Source organism: Lepus europaeus, chromosome 7 (genome assembly GCF_033115175.1).
Source record: "Lepus europaeus isolate LE1 chromosome 7, mLepTim1.pri, whole genome shotgun sequence".
Classification (NCBI taxonomy): Eukaryota; Metazoa; Chordata; class Mammalia; order Lagomorpha; family Leporidae; genus Lepus; species Lepus europaeus.
Genome location: NC_084833.1, coordinates 90,494,720 through 90,516,174, shown reverse-complemented (window position 1 = coordinate 90,516,174; position 21,455 = coordinate 90,494,720). Strand labels below are relative to the sequence as shown.

At 36.6% G+C, this 21,455-nt stretch overlaps 1 protein-coding gene and 1 pseudogene across 1 annotated transcript in view; both read right to left on the bottom strand.

The window, feature by feature from the left end:
* CEP126 (centrosomal protein 126) overlaps positions 1–21,455 on the bottom strand; it is a 113,699-nt gene that overhangs the window by 27,332 nt on the left and 64,912 nt on the right. Inside the window, exons 7-9 of the mRNA XM_062198319.1 lie at positions 17,621–17,733; positions 8,103–8,178; positions 6,794–7,003 (exon numbers count right to left, since the gene is read on the bottom strand). Coding sequence (XP_062054303.1) covers positions 6,794–7,003; positions 8,103–8,178; positions 17,621–17,733 — 399 coding nt within the window. The remainder of the gene's footprint in view (positions 1–6,793; positions 7,004–8,102; positions 8,179–17,620; positions 17,734–21,455) is intronic.
* On the bottom strand, positions 3,185–6,506 carry LOC133764876 (high mobility group protein B1-like; annotated as a pseudogene).

The following is a 21,455-nucleotide window of genomic DNA, read 5'->3' as shown; positions in this document are numbered from 1 at the left end:
TTTTTCAGTGTATTAGCATAAAATTCTTCATAGCAGTTTTATAATCCTTTGTATTTCAGTGGTGTCAATTGTAATGCCTCCTTTTTCATCTCTTATTGTGTTTTTTTCTTTGTTAGTTTGGCTAGAGGCTTACCTAGTTTGCTTTTCTTCTAAAGAAACACAACTTTTTTATCTTTTGCTTTTTTTTAGTTTAAATTTAATTTACTTTTCTCTCATCCTTATTATTTCTCATTTCTGGCTGATATTGGGTTTTGTTTTTGTTTTCCAAAGTCTTCAAAATGCATCACTGGTTTTTTGAGACAATTCTCTTTTATGTAAGCACTTAATGCAATAAATTTTCCTCTTAATACTTTTGCTGTTTCCAACAGGTTTTTTGTGTTTTTATTTATTTCAAGAAAGTTTTTATTTCCTTTTTAATTTTTTCAATGATTCATTGATTACTCAGTTCACATGTTGTTTAATTTTGAAGTGTTCTATTGTTTTGGTTGATCTCAAGTTTTATTTCTTTAAGGTCTGAGAATATACAAGATATGATTTCAACCCTTTTAAACTTTCTGAGACTTCATTTGTGGCCTAACATGTGATCTACTGTAGAAAATGCTCCATGTATTGAAGAGAAGAATGTAAATTTTGTGGCTTTTGGGTGAAATGTCCTGTAAATGTCTGATATGTTCATTTGTTCATTAGTATGTTTCAAGTCCAATATATCTATTGATTTTCTGTCTGGATAATGTGTCCATTTATGAGAGTGGAGTGTTGAAATCACCCACTATTATTGTATTGGAGTCTATCTCTGTATTGGAGTCTATCTCTCTCTTTAGGTCTAACAATATTTATTGTATATATCTGTGTGGTGTTGTGTTGGGTACATATATACTTATGATTGTTTTGTCTTTTTGCTGAAAAATTATATTTTTTTCAAAATATAATGTCCCTCTTTATCTTTTTTGGTAGATTCATTCATTTTAAAGACAGAATTACAGAAAGAGGTAGAGAAAGAGAGAGAGAATTGTTCCATCCACTGATTCACTACTCAAATGGCTGCAACAGCTGGAGCTGAGCTGATCTGAATCCAGGAGCCAGGAGCTTCTTCCACGTCTCTTACATAGGTATGGGGGCCAAGGACCTGGGCCATCCTCAGATGCTTTCACAGGCATATTAGCAGGGAGCTGGATTGGAATTGGAGCAGCTGAGACTTGAAACTGGTGCTCATATGGGATGCTAGTGCTGCAGGCTAGGGCTTTAATCTGCTGTGCCACAGTGTCAGCCCCACTTTATCTCTTTTTATACTTTTTAATTTAAAGTCTGGTTTACTTGGTATCAGGAGAGTCACACCTGCTCACTTTTGGTTTCCATTTCCCTGGTATATCTTTTTCCAACCCTTTATTTTCAGTCTTTGTGTTTCTTTGTGAAGTGAGTTCCTTGTAGCAACATATAGTGGGTCATGGTTTTTATCCATTCAGCCAACCTAAGTCTTTTGGTTGGTGGATAATCTATTTATATTCAAGGTTACTATTGATAAATAAGAACTGTCATTTTGTTGACTGGATAATGATTCTTCCTGTTCTGTTTAGTGAATTTGGTGGTGACATGCATTTTCATGTTTACTTCTAACGCAGGATGCCCTTCATAATTTCTTGTAGAGTTGATCTGGTGGTGGTGAATTCTGTCAGTTTTTGGTTATCTGGAAAATACTTAATCTGTAAAGGATAACTTTGCTGGATATAATATTCTTGATTGGAAGTTGTATTTTTTAAAGATTTTATTTATTTACTTGAGAGGCAGAGTTAGAGACAGAGACAGAGACAGACAGAGAGAGAGAGACAGAGAGAAAGGTGTTCCAGCTATTGGTTCACTCCCAAAATGGCTGCAATGGCTGGAGCTGAGCAGATTTGAAGCCAGGAGCATGGAGATTCTTCCAGGTCTTCCACATGGGTGCAGGGACCCAAGCACTTGGGCCTTCTTCTACTGCTTTCCCAGGCCATATGCAGAGAGCTGGATTGGAAGAGGAGCAGCTGGGACACAAACCAGTGTCCATGTGGGATGTTGGTGCTGCAGGTGGAGCCTTAGCCTACTATGCCACAGACTGGCCATGGTTGGAAATTTTTAAAAATGTTTTAATAGTTCATTGACTAGCTTATAAAGCCTGACTGGTGCACTATTTCTTCACATTGTCTCATAGCCTGGCATAGATTATGCCAGGTGTCAGATCATTCTCTTTTACTGAATTTATACACAACAGGAATGAAAGTGGAAGGGCAACTCTTTGTAATACAGGAATGTTTTACTAAAGTTTCAACAATTCTGGTTGAAGTGGAGCAGTACAGTAAGTTGCTTCATCCACTTCCTCACCTGACCTCCTACCAGTTCCTGTCTACCTTTCCCAGTTTCTTTTCAACTATATTCAAAGGAGTTGATGGAGAAGACACCTCACCCTAACACTCTTCTTTGGGATTGAGTAATCTAGGAAAGGGCAAGTGAACTAAGACCAAAACAAAGTAAAGATTTTTAAGCAAGTTTTGACAGAAACACTGAGAATGACATCTGAGGGGCTAGTGTTATGGCTCAGTGAGGTTTTCTGCTGCCTGCAACACTGGCAGGAGCCGGATCAAGTCTTGGCTACTCTGCTTCCAATCCAGATCCCTGAAAATGTGCCTGGGAAAGCAGTAAAGGATGGTCCAACTGCTTGGGCCTCTGTTGCTCACATAGGAGGCCCAGGTAAAGCTCTGGGCTCCTGTCTTTGGGCTAGACCAGCCCCAGCCATTGAGGCCATTCAGGGAGTGAACCAGTGGATGGAAGAATTCTTTCTTTCCCCTTATAATTCTGCCTTTCAAATAAAATAAATAAATCTTAAAAAATAAAAGAAGAATGACATTTGAATTCAAATATAGGAAAAGGGCTACTGTGGAAAAATAAAGTCATAGTAGATGTTCTGAAATAATAGAGGGTTCAGATTCATAAGCACAGGTTCTATGAGCTCTGGACACAATGGGAATAGCAGCTGATACAGTATGGCCTTGCTGAGCCATACATCCTGAGGGCTTTCCAGTAAGCAGCCTGCCTTGCACACTGCCTCTCTCTGGCTAAATCTATAGCAAGAGTCCTTCAGCTCCATCATGGAGTACTCTCCAATGTGCTACAAGCTGTACTTATGCTCTTCAGTTCAAGGAAGTGCTTGGCATATTTACTTTCTGACTGGAGGGGATGCATGTTCACTTTCCTCCTCAATATCCTCTATATCTTCCCTCCTCCTCCTCATCCTCTATATCTTCTTTGTTGTCCTCCTCTTCCTTCTTTTTATTGCTGTTTTCATCCTTTATGACTCCCTTGTTTGCTGCATTGGCCTTCCCGTTAGCTTGGTATGCAGCAGTATTCTTTTCATATTTTTCCTTCAGCTTAGCAACCGTCTCTTCATCAGGGTGCCTGTCATCTGTAGCAATGTTATGCCACTTTGCTCACTGTTTGCAGTGTTGCCAATGGGTAGGCCAGGATGTTCTTCTGATTTTTTATGATACTTAGAACAGAACAAGAAAAAGGCTAGAGTCCTCTTGGGTGCACTGTGATCTTTGAAATTCTTTTTGGTTTTTCCTTCAGGAGGGATATAGGTTTTCATTTCTCTTTCATAAGGAGCCTTCTATGTTTTTGCCATGTCTTCAGATTTCCCCTTCTCTTCAGCAGCCACCTCTCTGAGCACTTCTCAAAAAACTCTCAGATGTTCACAGAAGCATCTGAGCACTTCTTGTGCTCCTCCTGGCAAGTCTATACAAAAAATGCCTATGATGACATCTTGTCTTTTGACTTTTTAGGATCTTCCTTTGCCCATGTTATTTTTTCTCAGCAAGTCACACAGTCATCTAGTGCCCATATGCCTCTCACTTCCCTGGAGCTGTCTCAATGGAACACAATGTATTGTAATTTGTAGTAGTGCTTTTGATAGATATTTTAATCCTAACTTCTCTTTGAGAGTATTTCAGGCATGAAAAGCCAAGACCCTGTGGCAAAAAAAAAAAAAAAAAAAAAAACAAAAAAAAAAACAAAAAAAACAAAAACCTAAATGAAAGATCTCTGTGAGATCCTAGCAGAAAGAATGGGCCATCAAAGAAGGAGGTACCTTTCTCTGAAGGGAGGAGAGAACTTCCACTTTGACTATGGCCTTGTCTAAGTAAGATCGGGGCTGGCGGACTCAAGAGGCTTCCATAGCCTTGGCAACACATGACAAGAGCCTCAGGTGATTACTGACGCCATAAATAAGAATGTCAATTATTAAATCAACAACAGGAGTCACTGTGCACTTACTCCCCATGTAGGCTCTCTGTCCTTAATGTGTTGTACTATGTGAATTAATGGTATAACTAGTACTCAAACAGTACTTTATACTTTGTGTTTCTGTGTGGGTGCAAACTGTTGAAATCTTTACTTAGTATATATTAAATTGATCTTCTGTATATAAAGATAATTGAAAATGAATCTTGATGTGAATGGGATGGGAGAGGGAGCGGGAGATGGGATGGTTGCAGGTGGGAGGGAGGTTATGGGGGGGGGGCTGCTATAACCCAAAGGTTGTACTTTGGAAATTTATATTTATTAAATAAAAGCATAAAAAAAGAAAAAAATGGAAAAAAACTTCTCTTTGAAATAAACACTATTATATTGATTACTTTATGTAATCATTTCTCAAATTTACCCTCTGATACTGTGCATCTGAGATAATTTTGTTTGCTGAAATTTCATTCAGAGTTCAAATTTCCTGTCTGTTGAAGTGCATTTGTTGTTTTGTCTGAATGTATTTTTAATTTACCCTCATTCTTTTTTAAAATAGGATTTATTTATGTGAAAGGCATCAGAATAACACACACACACACAGAGGGACAGATAAGAAAAGTGAAAGAGAGAGAGAGAGAGAGAGAGAGAGAGAGAGAGAGAGAGAAAGAATTCCATCTGCCTGGTTCACTCCTCAAATGGTTCCAACAGCTAGGTCTGGGCCAGGCCTAAGCCAGGAACCAGAAACTACATCCTGGTCTTCCAGATAGATGGCCGGGGTCCAAGCACTTGGCCATTTTTCACTGCCTTTCCAGTGCATTAAGGTGAAGCTAGGCCAGAAGCAGAGCCATGACACTGTCTCCTACTCTCATTCTTGGGAGATACTTTCACTTTGAAAGATTTTAAATTTGAATTACTTTCTCTCAGTACTTGGAACACATTGTTAAATATTTACTGCTGTTTTCTCTTTTTGTTGCTGATTAAACTTTACTGTGATATATGTTAGTGAGGATTTTTTATTTACTCTGTTTGAAATATGTTCAGTTATTAAACCTGCAGGTTGGCACTATTAATTAGATTGGAAATTTGTCAGTGATATCACTTTAAATTTTGCCATCTGGCATTTCAGATCTTTTTATTACGCCCTTAAGCTCTACTTTGCATTTTCCATCTCTCTCTCTCTGTACTAGATTCTGGGTATGTCTTCTAATTTATATTCTAGCTACTGATTCTCTCTTCAGATGTCTATAATCTGGTGTTTTTAACTATCTGTTGAATTTAACTATCAATTATCATATTTTCTATTTCTAGACATTCTATTTAGGACTTCTAATTCTTTTCTTAATACCTGACTATATTTTTAAACTTAATTACTTTAAAGCATATAAACACAGTTATTTGATAGTCTGTGTTTGGTAATTTAATTATCTAAAGTCTTTTTTGGAGTCTGTTAATTCGGTCTTGTGGTTACTTCTTTTTTCATGGTGCCTTTTTTCTTTATGGACTATTATTTAGTTTTATTTTTTTAATTACAGACAACTCATTTTCTTTGGATTGCATTTCTTGTTTTTTTTTTTATTTTATTAATTTTTTTTGATAGGCTGAGTGGATAGTGAAAGAGAGAGAGAGAGAGAGAGAGAGAAAGGTCTTCCTTTTCTATTGGTTCACCCCCCAATGGCCACCGTGGCCGGCGCGCTGCGGCCAGCACACCGTGCTGATTTTGGATTGCATTTCTGGTAATTCTTTGAGGATAGCAATATAGACAAATTTCTCCAGAAGAGATATAAATTTACTTTTTCCAGGCATTTTAGGGCACTACTCACTTGGGAGCACTCCAAATTAAATTCTTTGCTTGAGGTTTTAGAGAAGATCACTCAGGTAGTATGAATATGGGCTACAAATTAGCATTATACTAGACAGTGCCTCCAAATTCTCAGGATGATTCTGCACCACTCCTCCCTAATCTGTTCAACAGCAAATTTCAAGAAATTAGCTGTGGAAATTTGTATAGGGCAAAGCTCCTTTGGTGGCTCAGCTTTACGGTAGGAAGATATTCTATGAGACTGCTTAGATCCTAGATTTTGTTTCCTGTTCCCTTTTTATCTGGTAGGCCATGAAAAGCAAAGCTCAATTTCACTCTGTAAGTTAAATATCCTCAAGATAAAAGCTAGCTGCTTATCTTTCTGGGTTCTTATCAATATTTATATCTTTGTCTTAAGGATTCCTTATATTCTTACCCAACGCATCATTGTATTTAAGGTTTGAAAAATACTGAATCAGGAGTTTATGATTATTTTGAGGGATCATCCATAAAGATCCCTAGTTTCTCCATTGTTGAAAAACAGTGGATTATTCATATATCACTAAAAGACAATTTTAACTGCCAAAGAATTAGAAATAGTATGGTATATTCAAATTGTTATCAATTGTTACGTACTTAATTAAGTAGGTAATAATCTCAACATATTTTTACTTTAAATTGTTTACATATAAAATACAATATTTATTACAAGGGATGTTTTTCTATACTTACAGTGTAATCTTTCATTAAGATGATCAAGAGATTGTAGGATCTTCTGTTCTTCAGCTGATAATGCACAGATATTGAATTGCTGAGTCTTATTTAAAGCCAGACTTGGTTTCTCTCTCTGCTTGCTCTTTATTAAAGCTAAAATTTCATCCTCAGGTACTGATGCATTCACCAGGTTTTCAGCCATCAAAAACTCAGAAGTACTATCTGAAACTACATAAACTTTTCATCAGTTATTATCTTATTCCTTTTGCCTTTGGGATCAGCCTTTGCACATACTTAGCTGACATATGTTTGCTGGTATCCACTTTACAAATAGTAACACAGTAAATATTCTGATATTCTATATTTTATTTATCAGGATACTCTACATTTAGCATCTTAACATTCTTAATAAAAGAATATTCAAAATTATGGCAGTGAGGTAATAAAAATTTTTCTAGTGTAACCTGACCTGAAGAAAAAAATTACATTATGGTCCCCTACAACATTATGCTCAGAAGTTTTTGGGTTGTATTTTTGTTATTCATTGGTAGCATAAATATAAATGGAAGGAGACTGTCTTTATAGTGGTAGTAAAATGAGTTAAAAGAGTAAGAGAGAAGGAACTTAAGGAAATATTAGAAAATTGAACCATTAGTTGAATAAAACTGACAACCTAGAAACAGATCCAATTAGATTAAAAACATACAATCAAACATCAAAGACTTGAGAGGAAGACAGAGAGAGTGAGCTATCTTCTCCACTTTTTTTTCATTCTCCAAATCATAGCAATGGTTGGTGCTATGCCAGGATCCAGAAATTATCCAGGTCCCCCATGTAGGAGGCAGGGGCCCAGGTACTCGGGCAATCTTCCACTGCATTCCCAGGCACATTAGAAGGGAGATGGATTGAAAGGGGATTAGACAGGACTGGAACTGGTGCTCCAATTTGGGATGCAGTTTATTAAGAAGCAGCTTAATCCATTATATAACAATGTCAGCCCAAAATTAATTTAATATACAGCATTTCATTCAACAAGTATTTACTGGGTGCTAATTACATGCAAGGTACTATAGTTTTAATTATGGCAATCTATCCAAAGAAATAACTGAAAAATAAGGAAATAGATTCTTATAGAAAGATGTCCAATAATCATTATTTAGAATAAATAAAAGTTGGCAATAACCTGAGCAAGCAAAGGTGAGGGCAGTTCAAGTTCTAAATGGTGGTTTAACAGTTAAATAATATCTAAACACATGAAAAAGTACACCTAAGAAAACAAAAACACTGGCAATAAAGTTCAGAGGAAAATATTTAAAATAAAACGTACCTTCTTCAATATTAGATGTACCCCTTACAGTTTCTTTTGGTTCACTTGAAACTAGCTGGACACTTGGTCCAAAATTCTGTAAAAACACAATATTAAGCCAGAACATAAAGCTATGTTTAAAATTAATGATATTGGAGGTATATATATATATATATATATATATATACACACACACACTTTAAAAAGCTTTTAATTGCTCTATTTTCAGCTATCATTACTTATGTAAGTTGTCTCTCTCTATTTTTTTAAAAAAGATTTTATTGATTTATTTGAGAGGTAGAGTTACAGACAGTGAGAGGGAGAGACAGAGATAAAGGTCTTCCTTCCATTGGTTCATTGCCCAAATGGCTGCAATGGCCAGCTACGCCAATCCGAAGCCAGGAGCCAGGAGCTTCTTTGGGTCTCCCATGCAGGTGCAGGGGCCCAAGGACTTGGGCCATCTTCTACCGCTTTCCCAGGCCATAGCAGAGAGCTGGAATGGAAGAGAAGTAGCCAGGACGAGAACTGGAGCCCATATGGGATGCTGGCGCCACAGGCAGAGGATCAACCTACTGTGCCACTGAGCCGTCCCTGTCTCTCTATGTATTTTAAAGATTTATTAATTTGAGTTACTGAGAGAGATACAGAGAGGTATCTTCCATCTACTGGTTCACTCTCCAGATAGCTGCATAGACAGTGCTGGGTGGAGCAGAAGCCAGGATAAATGAACTTGAACTTAATCTGAGTTTGCCACATGGGTGGTAGAAGCCCAAGCATTTGGGTCATCTGCTGCTTTTCCCAGGCCATTAGCAGGGAACTGGATCAGAAATGGAGCAGCTGGAACATGAACTAGAGCCCACATGGGATGTTGGCATTATGTGCGGTGGCTTTACCCACTATGTCACAACACTGGCTCCATTGTATATATTTTTTGAGCAGAAATCATGACTTACAGGAATAAGGCCTTTCTATAAAAGATGAATATTAAATAAAACATTTTACTTCCACTAAAAAATTTCCAGCTTTCAGAGTTGTCTTGGATATTCTGAAGATGGAAAGTAAGTTGGATAGTAATCAAAAGTGTTAAGTAAAGGAAAGGTTAAAAGTTACATTAAAGTTTACACCTGTTTGTTTGTTATTATAAGGGTAAATCACAACTATTAGTTAAAACCCTGATTGTGACTATTGCCAAGGATAGGTAAGTATTTTACATGATGAAACTTAAAAACACAAATAGCTGCCCCATACTTCATATAACCTAGAAAAGGGGAATTTCAGCACAGGCAATAGTGAAGTCCACCTATTCTCCACTATCTGAGAGACATGTAGTTCTACTTTCCTTCTTTATGCCCATGCTGTTTTACTTTTGAAAATGTTTGTTTTCTTTCAGACAAAATTGCCTGTGTCTGACTATATTTAGTGTTTGTTCTGTCTCATCTGAAGAATAGCTGATACAGATTTTTAAAATTTTTTATTATTAATTTAAAATTTTTAAATTTTTTTTGAGAGGTAGAGTTACAAACAGAGAGAGGGAATGATAGAAAGGTCTTCCGTCTGCTGGTTCACTCCCCATTTGGCTGCAATGGCTGGAGCTGAGCTGATCTGAACCAAGGAGCCAGGAAATTCTCCTGGGTCTCCCAAGTGGATGCAGGAGCCCAAGGACTTGTGCCATCTACTGCTTTTCTGGACCATAGCAGAGAGCTGGATTGGAAGAATAGCAGCTGGGACATGAACCAGTGCCCAGATGGGATGCCAGCACCACAGGTGGAGGCTTAGCCCACTACACCACAGCCGAGCTGGCCCCACTGATGCAGATTTTTGACATAGCTTTCCTTCAGTACTTTTCATAGTCCTACCTTATCCCAATTATAGACTCAAGACACTTTGGACTGCAACCCTGATGCAAATTGGCAATTGTGCATTTTCTATTGTTCATCTCTTAGATTATCTCCACACAGAAATGATGGGCTACAAAAAAATCCAATATGATAAAGTTCACTTTCTAGTTCAAGGTGACAAAGGTCACTGCTATAGCAACTGAACATTTCATTGGACTTTGGAATAAAAAAAATACAAAAAAGTTGAAAAATTTAAACTTAAAAACTTGAGTTTGAGTCAGGATGACTGACATATCTCAAAACTAATAAGACTTTGGAAGATGTGTAAATGGATATGTGAGTGGAAGATGTGTATACAAAAGTAGAAGTGAGGCTTCTGCAAAGAAGGATAAAACTGGATTCTAAAGACAGTAAAATAAAATATAAATGAATAAGAAATAGGAAAATAAGAGGCGGCAAGATGGCGGAATAGGCAGGGAGCACACTTAGTCCGGGGGGAGAGAAAGTTTAATATAAGTGGAGATACTGCAGGGTCAAGGAAGAGTAGGGGATGAAACAGCAGAGGAAACTCTTCCGGAACTAGTGATTCACAGTGGACCTGCGTGGAGAGCGTGGGAGCCCAAGTTCGGGACACCAGCGGCAGACTCAACGCACCAGTGCTGGAACGCGAGGTGAGCCGAACCTCCATAGCCCGAGATACCAGCAGGCAAGTGGAAAGAGGAGGCTAGAGGGAACGAGGCTTGAAACTCCGTGGGGAAAAGTTCACCAGGCTAACTAGAAGAGAGAGAAAAAAAATAAAAAAAGTGACTGATACGGACACAAGTTTCTCTCTCTCCGCTCACCTCTCAAAGGCGAGCAAGACAGAGCAGGCGCCATTTTGGACATACGTCATAAGCAGGGCGACCTCAGGTCTGCACCAGCCCTGAGCCTAGCAGAAAAACCTGACTCTGTGGGGAGGGGTGAAATAACAGGAGATTAGCATCTAACTTGGCAACCCAGTGGGAGACTGCAGGAGAATTGGAGCCCACACTGAGGGCAGCAGAGATTCCCTGTGTGGTCCTTGGGAAAGACCTTTCGATCTCTGGCTCCTGTGGGTATATCATTTGCCTGCTAACTACCTCCAATTACGTTCAGCTGTGCGGAATTACTTCCCTTTTAAATCAAAAAAAGAAAGAGAGATTTACCACACCTAACCTGGGAGTGTCATCCTTGACACACCCTCAACCCTGAGGAACCAAACACAGCTCTCAGTCCACACTCATCTCAAGCCTCTAAGCCTCCACCGAAAGCAGACAGTCCACTTAATATAGAGCCATAGTGTAACAAGAAAAAACACCACAGTGAAGAAACCAAATATCTCCAACATGCCAAACAACAAACGCAAAAACCAAGCTAACAAGAACAAGGAAGAAACTATGACGCCCCTAAATGAAAAAGACACCCCAATTCAAGATTATGAAGATGATGAGATCGAAGAAATGCAAGAAGCGGATCTCAAAAAATTGATAAGATCATTAAGAAGTTCTCAAAAACAAATTCTTGAACTACAGAAATCCTTCATGGACAAGATAGAAAATCTCTCTCGTGAAAGTGAAATATTAAGGAGGAATCAAAATGAAATGAAACAACTAGTGGAACAAGAAACTCTGACAGTGACGAGAAATCATAATGAAATGAAGAGTTCAATAGATCAAATGACAAACACATTAGAGAGCCTTAAAAACAGAATGGGCGAAGCAGAAGAGAGAATATCAGACTTAGAAGACAGAGAATAGGAAAGGAAACAGGCAAACCAAAGAAAAGAAGAAGAAATTAGAAATCTAAAAAATATTGTCGGGAATCTACAGGATACTATTAAAAAACCCAACATTCGGGTTCTAGGAGTTCCTGAAGGCATGGAGAGGGAGAAAGGATTAGAAGGCATTTTCAGTGAGATACTAGCAGAAAATTTCCCAGGTTTGGAGAAGGACAGAGGCATCTTAGTACAGGAAGCTTATAGAACCCCTAATAAACATGACCAAAAGAGATCCTCACCACGACATGTTGTAATCAAACTCACCACAGTGAAACATAAAGAAAAGATCCTAAAAGGTGCAAGAGAGAAACGTCAGATCACTCTTAGAGGATCTCCAATTAGACTCACAGCAGACTTCTCATCAGAAACCCTACAAGCTATGAGGGAATGGCGAGACATAGCCCAGGCACTAAGAGAGAAAAACTGCCAGCCCAGAATACTATATCCTGCAAAGCTCTCATTTGTGAATGAAGGTGAAATTAAGACTTTTCATAGCAAACAGAAACTGAAAGAATTTGTTGCCACTCATCCTGCCCTGCAAAAGATGCTTAAAGATGTGTTACACACAGAAACACAGAAACATGGTCACCAATATGAAAGAAGGTAAAGGAAGGAAACCTCACAGCAAAAGATCACAGGAAGCTCAATTTCTCTTTGACATAGAATTAAACTCTGATGCTCTGTTAAAGCAATGTGTTAAAGTAATCTATTATGTTCTCTTGATGTCTGTTAAATTCTAATTGTTCAAAAACAGCTGAATTTTTATTAAGAGCTATGGGTTATTTAAATATGTGCTTTTTTCAAAAATTTGAATAATCACCTTGTAACAATGATCAAATTTGGTCTATGTTATGTCATGATTTTAAGAAATCTTATTTCAACCAGATATTGTGGATTTTGAGCCTTCTTGGCATTCTTGACAGGCATTCAAAAAATCAAAGTTTCAAACAATCTGGTCTCTAAAATTTCCAGTAAATCCTGGACTTTGGTTTTTCCAGTTTGGGCCCAACTGAAAAAATCGAAGGACCTATGTCTCTCATCTTATAGAGACACCAACTAATCAGGCTATTTGGAGTATATTAGAAGGACTGTCAAGAAGTGATGTGGTATCAGACTTTAAGTTTCTATAATGGAAAATGCTATTAATACAAATGTTTGAGAATTAAAAAGTCTAATGATCTTGTGTTACTAGACATGATAGTTATCTTAATGAGAAAGCCCCAGAGGCTTAAAGGGTTAAATACTTGTAAAATCCTACAGGTGCTTTCAAAAATACTGTGAAGTAAGCAAGTGCCTCTTGTTGGTTGATGAGTTTATAATTTTAAACATGGCGACTTAAAGTCTTTTGTCATCCACAGTTATATATGATGTGCTGCTCATAAAACTAAAGCGTTGTTGGTTCTGTGTTTAGCTGTCCTCCTATAGGTTCCTATGGACTTTTTCCAGCCACTTTTATTGTATTCAGTACTTTGGGATGGCTCTGTAAACAGATGAAGCCAATAATGTATTAACAGTACCAACTGAGAGAAACTATGGTTACTATGAGGTTACTAAAAAGAAAAAGCAATTCAAATCAATTGGCAATCTACAAAAAGAGTTAAAGATTTTAAAAGCTATTATTAAAATTGCTATATTGGTCTATTATGCTATATTATATGTGTGTACATATTGTATGTCCACATGGGGAAATTTTATTAAGAGTTTTATTTTAAATGGCTTATAGATAAGATTGTCCATAAATTTAAGCTGCTAAAATCAATCAAAGATACATTTTAATTGTGTGACCTGAATCTGTGTATCATATGTTTTAGACTTGTTGGTAGAAAGAAACTAAAAACATTTTAGATGGTTGTGCTTAAGTTTACTGGCTAAACAAACTACACCATGTTAGATATTTAAGAGGTGTTTTCAAATACATGATTCTTAAAATTTATAGAAGGCATTGGACCTTCTGGTAAATGTTTTCTTAAGTTGTTATCTAGTGGTTGAAACGGTTTGCTAAGTATTCATGTGATATTGCTATTGTCAGCAAGCGATCTAGGACTTGCTCCCTCATTTCTCTATTCTAAGCCCAACTTGTTCTTTCATTTCTCTATTCTCTTCAAGGTAGGAAACTAATTCTATTATGAAGGAATCTGTAGGATGCACAATTTAATCTTTAGACCTTATAAAAGAGATGGCTAACATTTTTCTGCAATAGCATAGCCAAAATAAGAACTCAAATAATAATCTCATAGCTAGATTCACTTCGCCATCAGCGAAGTATACAGTAAGTAGAAAAAACCTCCCTTTCAGACCAAAGGGAAAGAAAGTTTTAAAGTGAGAATATAATTTTCCTCATGGGCATTGTCTACCTTAGAAAAACTACTACAGAACATGCCTGTGACTATAGACTTGTAGTTCAGGCCACCGAAGATTAGAGATGGGAAACGGGCACTCCCTTGACTTGCATCCTCTGGTCTGCTTTAACACAAACCAGGAGGAAAAGAAAGCTCGGCATCAGAAGCAATGGGTGGCAGGCCTATTAATGGCTGATCTGTACAGTGATCTGCCCTCAAGGAGACCCAACAGGCCAGTCCACTGCAGTGGCTTTCAATGTGGTAAGCCTGGGCTTCAGCAGAAGTCAGCTTGTGAAGAGCCCTGGCAGCTCTGCCAAGAGTTGGATCACTGGAAATGGACCTGCCCTGGAGTCGAAGGATGCCCAGGTCAGAGCCACAGATCTTATTGGCTCTAAGCTGAAAAGCCCTTCACTCAGCCCAGCTTCCAAAGTGACCACTACAGCTGAGGGGATGGCCAAGCAGGGTCAGCAACATTGCAGGCAGAACTGTAAATTTCTTGTTAGAGATGCCCCCTGCCTTGACCTGGCCAGCTCTCCTCCCAGCCCAGCCAAGTAATGAAAGTCAACAGAGTGCCTTCCCCTAGGAGGTTCACACCGCCCTTAGGATATACCCCATGTGAAGAGATAGATAGGTCTGGGCCTCTGAATTTACAAGGCCTAAAGCCCACCAGATTATTATCAAGCCCCTTCTATCAGGTTCTATTTGCCTCTAAATCAGAAAACTTAATTGTAGCTTAGACAGCACCTTTCTTAGCTCCTCTAATAATGACTCTGTCCTTTGTTCTAGGCCCTGTCTAGTGCACTTGGGCCTCATTCCTTTGTAATCATAACCTCTACTCTACCACCAATGGCTCTACTCCCAACCTGTGTGTACTGATGGTCCTCTTCCCCACTTAATGCTGTATAATTGTTCAAACCTGGTAAATGCCACTCTTAGGATCATTGGTTACTATCCTCACTCTGTCTTTTATGACCTTGTCTAAATATGATCAGAGTCGGCAAACTTGGAAGGCTTCCATAGCCTTGGCAACTCATGACGACAGCCTAGGATGGTTACTGGAGCCATAAACTAGAATGTCAATTTGTTGGGTCAACAACAGGATCCACTGTGCACTTGCTCCTCATGTGGGATCTCTGTCCTTAATGTGCTGTACATTGTGATTTAATGCTATAACTAGTACTCAAACAGTATGTTTCACTTTGTGTTTCTATGTGGGTGCAAACTGTTGAAATCTTTATACTAAATTGATCTTCTGTATATAAAGAGAATTGAAAATGAATCTTGATGCAAATGGAAGGGGAGAGGGAGCGGGAGAGGGGAGGGTTGCAGGTGGGAGGGAAGTTATGGGGGGGGGGAAGCCATTGTGATCCATAAGCTGTACACTGGAAATTTATATTCATTAAATAAAAGTTAAAAAAAAAAGAAATAGGAAAATAAAATAAGACCTACAAAAATAAAAAAATGAATTTAGAGAGAGTACTAGGTTAATAGACATTTAAAGTTTAGTTTATTTCTTATTATAACAAGTATATGTCATTTTTAAATTTAAAATATATTAATAAAAAACATCAAATAAAGGTAAAAATGCATTCAGTATTGAACTTTGAATGTCTGATGGGAACAACATGGAAGTTAAAATGGATATTTAGACATTATTATATTTGTAATTAAAAAGTTAAGTTGGTAATTAAGTACCATGTTTGCTAATAAACAATAAGAACACTGGTGATGGGACTGACTATATTTACATGACTAAATGATTAATTTTGCTGATAAGATTAGAATATGGTTGACTGTTCTTTATAACAACTTCATCCCTATTATAATCAATACTTTCTATAATATACAAATGCTAGGACCCTCAGTGTATAATTTGGAATATAAATTCTTTATAAGGTAGCCTTAAAAATGTCCTACATAAAGGACCTCTGTGGATGAGACCCCAGTGGAAAGAAGTGGCCACCAAAGAAGGATGTACTTTTCTCTGAAGGGAGGAGAGAACTTGCACTTTGCTTATGGCCTTGTTGAGCTAGTGGACCCAAAAGGCTTCCGTAGCTGAGGCAGCTCAAGTCAAGAGCTTTGGGTGTTCAGTGATGTCATATATAAGAGTGTTATTTGTTAAGTAAACAAGAGTCACTGCGCACAAATTTCCCATGTAGGACCTCTGTCCTCAAACAGTTGTTATCAAGAGACTTAACAGTAAAACTTGGTCTCAAGAATCACTTCCTTTTAGTGTATTAAATGGAGGATATTATTATGTCTCATAAGTTATAGTTATGTCCAAGAGCTCACAAAAGATGTATCATACTTGGGTTCTTCTTTGAAGATAATTAAGTTTCTAAAAGGAAAGAAGGGAGAGAAAGGAAGGGAAAAAAGGGGAAGAAGGCAGGGAAAAGAGGAAGGGGGAAAAAGAAAGCGAAATCACCTTCAAGAAGCAATAATATGGAAAAGCCCTTGTCTAGAGTGTTGGGAACAGTTTTCTTAGTTTTTTATATTCCATTCTTTTTTTCTTTCTTTCTTTTTCTCAAACAGGAGAGAGAGGAGGAAGTGGGGGGGGGGAGGTGAGTGGGTGGGAGGGTGGGTATGGTGGAAAGAATTACGATGTTCCTAATATTATATTTATGAGATACATACAAATTAAAAAACAATAAAAGGTAACCTATATCAGTGTTTTTTAAAAAAATCAGAAGTGGTATTTACAGTACAAACTGTGAGTGAAGTATTATTTACTTACTGCTTAAATTTTAAAATACTTTTAATACTAAAAGATTTTTAATATTCTAAAGTCAATATGTGAATCAAGTTAGACTTCTGGAAAATGTTGTATCTGGATCACATTTACTTAGCTCTCACAAGATTACCTCCAGTCATTTAAAAATTATGTTTTTGGGTTTCATTGAAGATCTGTAGCTCAAATAGCCATTTGAAACTCACTATTTATTTATTATTTAAAACTGTCATTAGGGATATATCTATCATGTATTTCAAGATCTATAAAAGTTTTCAGTGTGAAATGTCTTTTAAAAAATTTTACTTCAAATAGTAACACCATCATTATCCTTTGAGAACTAAACGACTCATCTAATTTTCCCTTTTTGCCATCTCTTCCAGAAACCACAAGTCGAATAGGATATTCAATCACATGGAACTATATTAATTTTGATGATTAGCATACTTGCTTCCTTTATTCATGGCTCTAATTAAATTTTCTTTCTTTTCAAATATTTATATTTAAATAACTTCATTGAATTTTGTTGGGGAAGTTCACATTTTTTCCAGAGTTTGTTGTAAATAATAATAAAATAAAAACAGTGTTTTCTTAAAGTTGATTTAAAACTTTCATCAGTACCTGATTATACTTGTATAGGCTAATTAGAATATTGCAAATAAGTATAGTATAATATTCTAACACAGAGGCTTCAAGTCTGTTTTATGAAAGGTTTTGACTGTATTTATATTAATATTGTTGTATACAATTTAAAGCAAAAACATGGTCCTTTAAGAACATTGTTTTCCAAGGAATTTTTTTGCTACTTAATAGAAATTTTTTTACAATACAATACTTACATTAATTCGCTCACTGTACTTCTGTCTTACAGATCCAGGGTTTTGTTTTTTCTGTGCAAAAATATTTCTCGGCTTATTTCCAACAATTTGTTTTCTCCTTGTAACAGTAGAATCTTAAACAAATGGCAGCACAATGTAGAAAAAAAAAAGAGTTCAGGCAGGAGAAAAATTACCATATTTTGAACCTTGGTATTAAATTATATAATTGAGAACATAGGTTTGAATATTGAATTAAATTTATGTTAACTATGGTACTATAGCTACAAGTGTGTATTCACACATCCACATAACATAAACGAAATAACAAAGCTATAAAAAAGCCTTCAACTTTCAAGAAAATGGGTCAATAATTGAACATCTTCCCTGAATAAAAGATAACATAACGATAGCTAATATTCAGTTAGTATTCATAATTTGATAGACATTTTTCTAAGGGTTGTTGGCACTATTATTACTATTATTTTTACAGATAAAGAAATTAAGGCATAAGAGAGTTTAAGTAACTTGACCAAAGTAACTTGACCAAAATCACAGAGCTAGTAGAGGGCAAAGCTGGGATTCAGCTCCGACCTATTGGGCTGTAAACGCTAAACTTTTAATATTATGCTAGTAGTAGCTTTCATTCTGATTTGTCTTTCAAAGAAATAAATATACTTAAAATATATTTTACATAATGACCCAGGAGATTATGTATATGTGTATATATTTATAAAACATTTATCCTTACAACATATGATATCCATTGGCAGTTTCTTTTTTTAATTTTAATTTATTTATTTTCACTTTATTTGAAAGGCAGATCTATCTGCTGATTCATTCCCCAAATACTTGTAACAGGCAGGGCTGCACTAGGTTGAAGTCAGGAGCTGGGAACTTCATGTGAGTCTCCCATGTAGGAGGCAGGGACCAAAGTTCTTGAGCCATAAGTTGCTTCCTGCCAGAAGCCTTAATAGAAAGGTAGATTGGAAACAAAGAGTAGCTGGGACTCCATCTGAAACTTGGATATAGAAGTAGAGGAACTGGGACTTGAACCAAGCACCCAGATATGGGATAAAGGCTACCCAAGTGGCTATTTAACTGTCATACTAAAAAACCAACCCCCACTGGTAGTTTCTATTGAGAATATTAAAATCTAAAATGATGGTTCACAAAAAATATAAGTCATTAAATTGGTTTCATAGTATACTAATGAATCATGGCCTACATCATAAAAAACACGGTAATTAGGTTTATTCTCACCCACATGGGTTTAAGCTTGATATACTAATTGTTAGTTTCTAGTTATATAATTTTGGCATCAACACACCTTCTATACTAATATGATTGGAATGCTTGGAATTCTTTTCTGCTAAATCTTGCAAAATTCCCATCTTTCTTTTTATGTAGAGCTTTTTTTTTTTTTGTTTTTGTTTTTTTTTTTGACAGGCAGAGTGGACAGTGAGAGAGACAGAGAAAGGTCTTCCTTTTGCCATTGGTTCACCTTCCAATGGCTGCTGCGGCCAGCGTGCTGCAGCCGGCACACCACACTGATCTGGAGGCAGGAGCCAGGTGCTTATCCTGGTCTCCCATGGGGTGCAGGGCCCAAGGTCTTGGGCTATCCTCCACTGCACTCCCGGGCCACAGCAGAGAGCTGGCCTGGAAGAGGGGCAACCGGGACAGAATCCGGTGCCCTGACTGGGACTAGAACCCAGTGTGCCGGTGCCGCAAGGCGGAGGATTAGCCTATTGAGCTGTGGCGTCGGCCTTATGTAGAGCTTTAAAAATACCTTAAATGGAATTTTGACTCCATGGCTTCTACAGCAAGATTTTATGTCATCTTTCAGCCTGCTGATGAATCTTCTGAAGGTAAGTTTTATTAACACTTTTTATGTTTTGATTGGATTATTTACCTTTGCAATTTATTATTCATTATGCATGGATTACGTTTTGTGGGTTATAGATGAATGATCCCAGAAGTGTGATAAAAAATGTTTATGTATTGTTTTATTCAGATACATACACTTAAATATTATTCAGTAATACAATAGTCAAGAACCTCTGTATTTTTGTAAAAAATAATATAGTTTAAATTGATATTCATGGCCAAATTTGTGGTTCCATATGACAATTCAAGATATGACAGTTTTACTATAAAAACCTCAAAAGACTGGCTACTAATTTTCAATAAAGTATTATACAATATATTTTTAAATCAGTGGTATTCTTAATTGTAAGCATATGGGGAATTATCAGAGGTATTCACAGAAATAACACTTTAGAAAATATCTCAGAAGTTAATGAGTTCAACCTAGCTAATTCATGTATCTAAATTATTCACAGGTGAACATTCACCTTCTGTTTGAATAGTATAGAGATGGAGAGTCACTACCCAATGGGTCATTGTCTTCTATTGTTGCTTAGCTTAAATCCTTCCTTATGTTGATCTGAAAACATCCCTGCATATTAGCCCATTCATTTTAGTTGTTTACTTCTGATTTCTCATAATAATCCTTCAAGTATTTGTATATAGCTGTCATGTCTCTTAGGGTTATACTCCTTTAACTTATCCTCTCATAGTCCTAGATTACCATGTTTGCTTATATATCCCTTAAAATGTTACCTAAAAGAATGTAGAATATAACAGTATTTATTACTATTGCCTAAAATTATTACTTAAAATTATATTAACTTTATATCACCTGTGATAAATCTCTAGGTTTTGCTTAGTTTTGTGTATGTGTATTTTTCTTGAAGAATTGTTGTCAATATGGATACTTTTCATGTTGGAATTATAAAACTGATTTTAAAGAGACTAAATTCATATAGGCAAATATAAAGGAATAGAATATATTAAAGCCTTTTATTCATCAAAAAGAGTGAAATAACTTTCACAAATTGGAAGAAAATAAATGCAACACATATAATCTATTTGAGGCTTGTATCAGTATACAATCAGTAATAAAGAGCCTCCCAACAGAAAAAGCCTGGGACCAAATGGCTTCACTGATGAATTCTACCAAACTTTTAAAGAAGAGCTAATCCCAATCCTTCTTAAACAATTCAAAATAACTGAGGCCATTGCTATCTTAATTTTTAATTTCCAAATCAGAAAAAGATACAACAAAAATAACTATAAACTAATAACTCTGATGAACACAGATGCAAGAATCCTCAACAAGATATACCAAATCAAATCCAAAAAGCATAAAAAATCACCCACCCAGACCAAATGGGATTTATTCCAGGGATTCAAGCATGGTTCAACATATGCAAGTCAATAAACATGATACAACACATCAACAAAATTAAGGATAAGAAACATGATAGATGCACAGAAAGCATTTGATAAAATAAAAAAATGCATTCATTATAAATACCTTAAAAATTGGGTATAAAAAGGAACATACCTCAACACAATTGAGGCAAGGATGACCACTCACGATTACTATTCAATATAGTTCTAGAAGATTTAGCCAGATTCATTAGGCAAGAAAAAGTCATGAAAGGGATACAAATTGGAAAGGAGGAAGTCAAATTATTCCTGTTTGCAGATTATATAAACTGTTGGGCAAGGTAGGAGCAAAGGAACCCAGTAATACACTACTGGAACTCATAAGAGAGTCTAGCAAAGTGGTAGAATGCAAAATTAACATTCAAAAATCAATAGCATTTGTATACACAAATCATTCCATGGCTGAGAAAGAACTTCTAAGATCAGTCCCATCGAGAATAGTTACCAAAAAATCTAAACATGGAATAAACATAACCAAGGATGTGAAAAATCACTACAATGAAAACTACAAAACACTAAGGAAAGAAATAGATGATTAAAAATGGAAAAATCTTCCACATTTGTG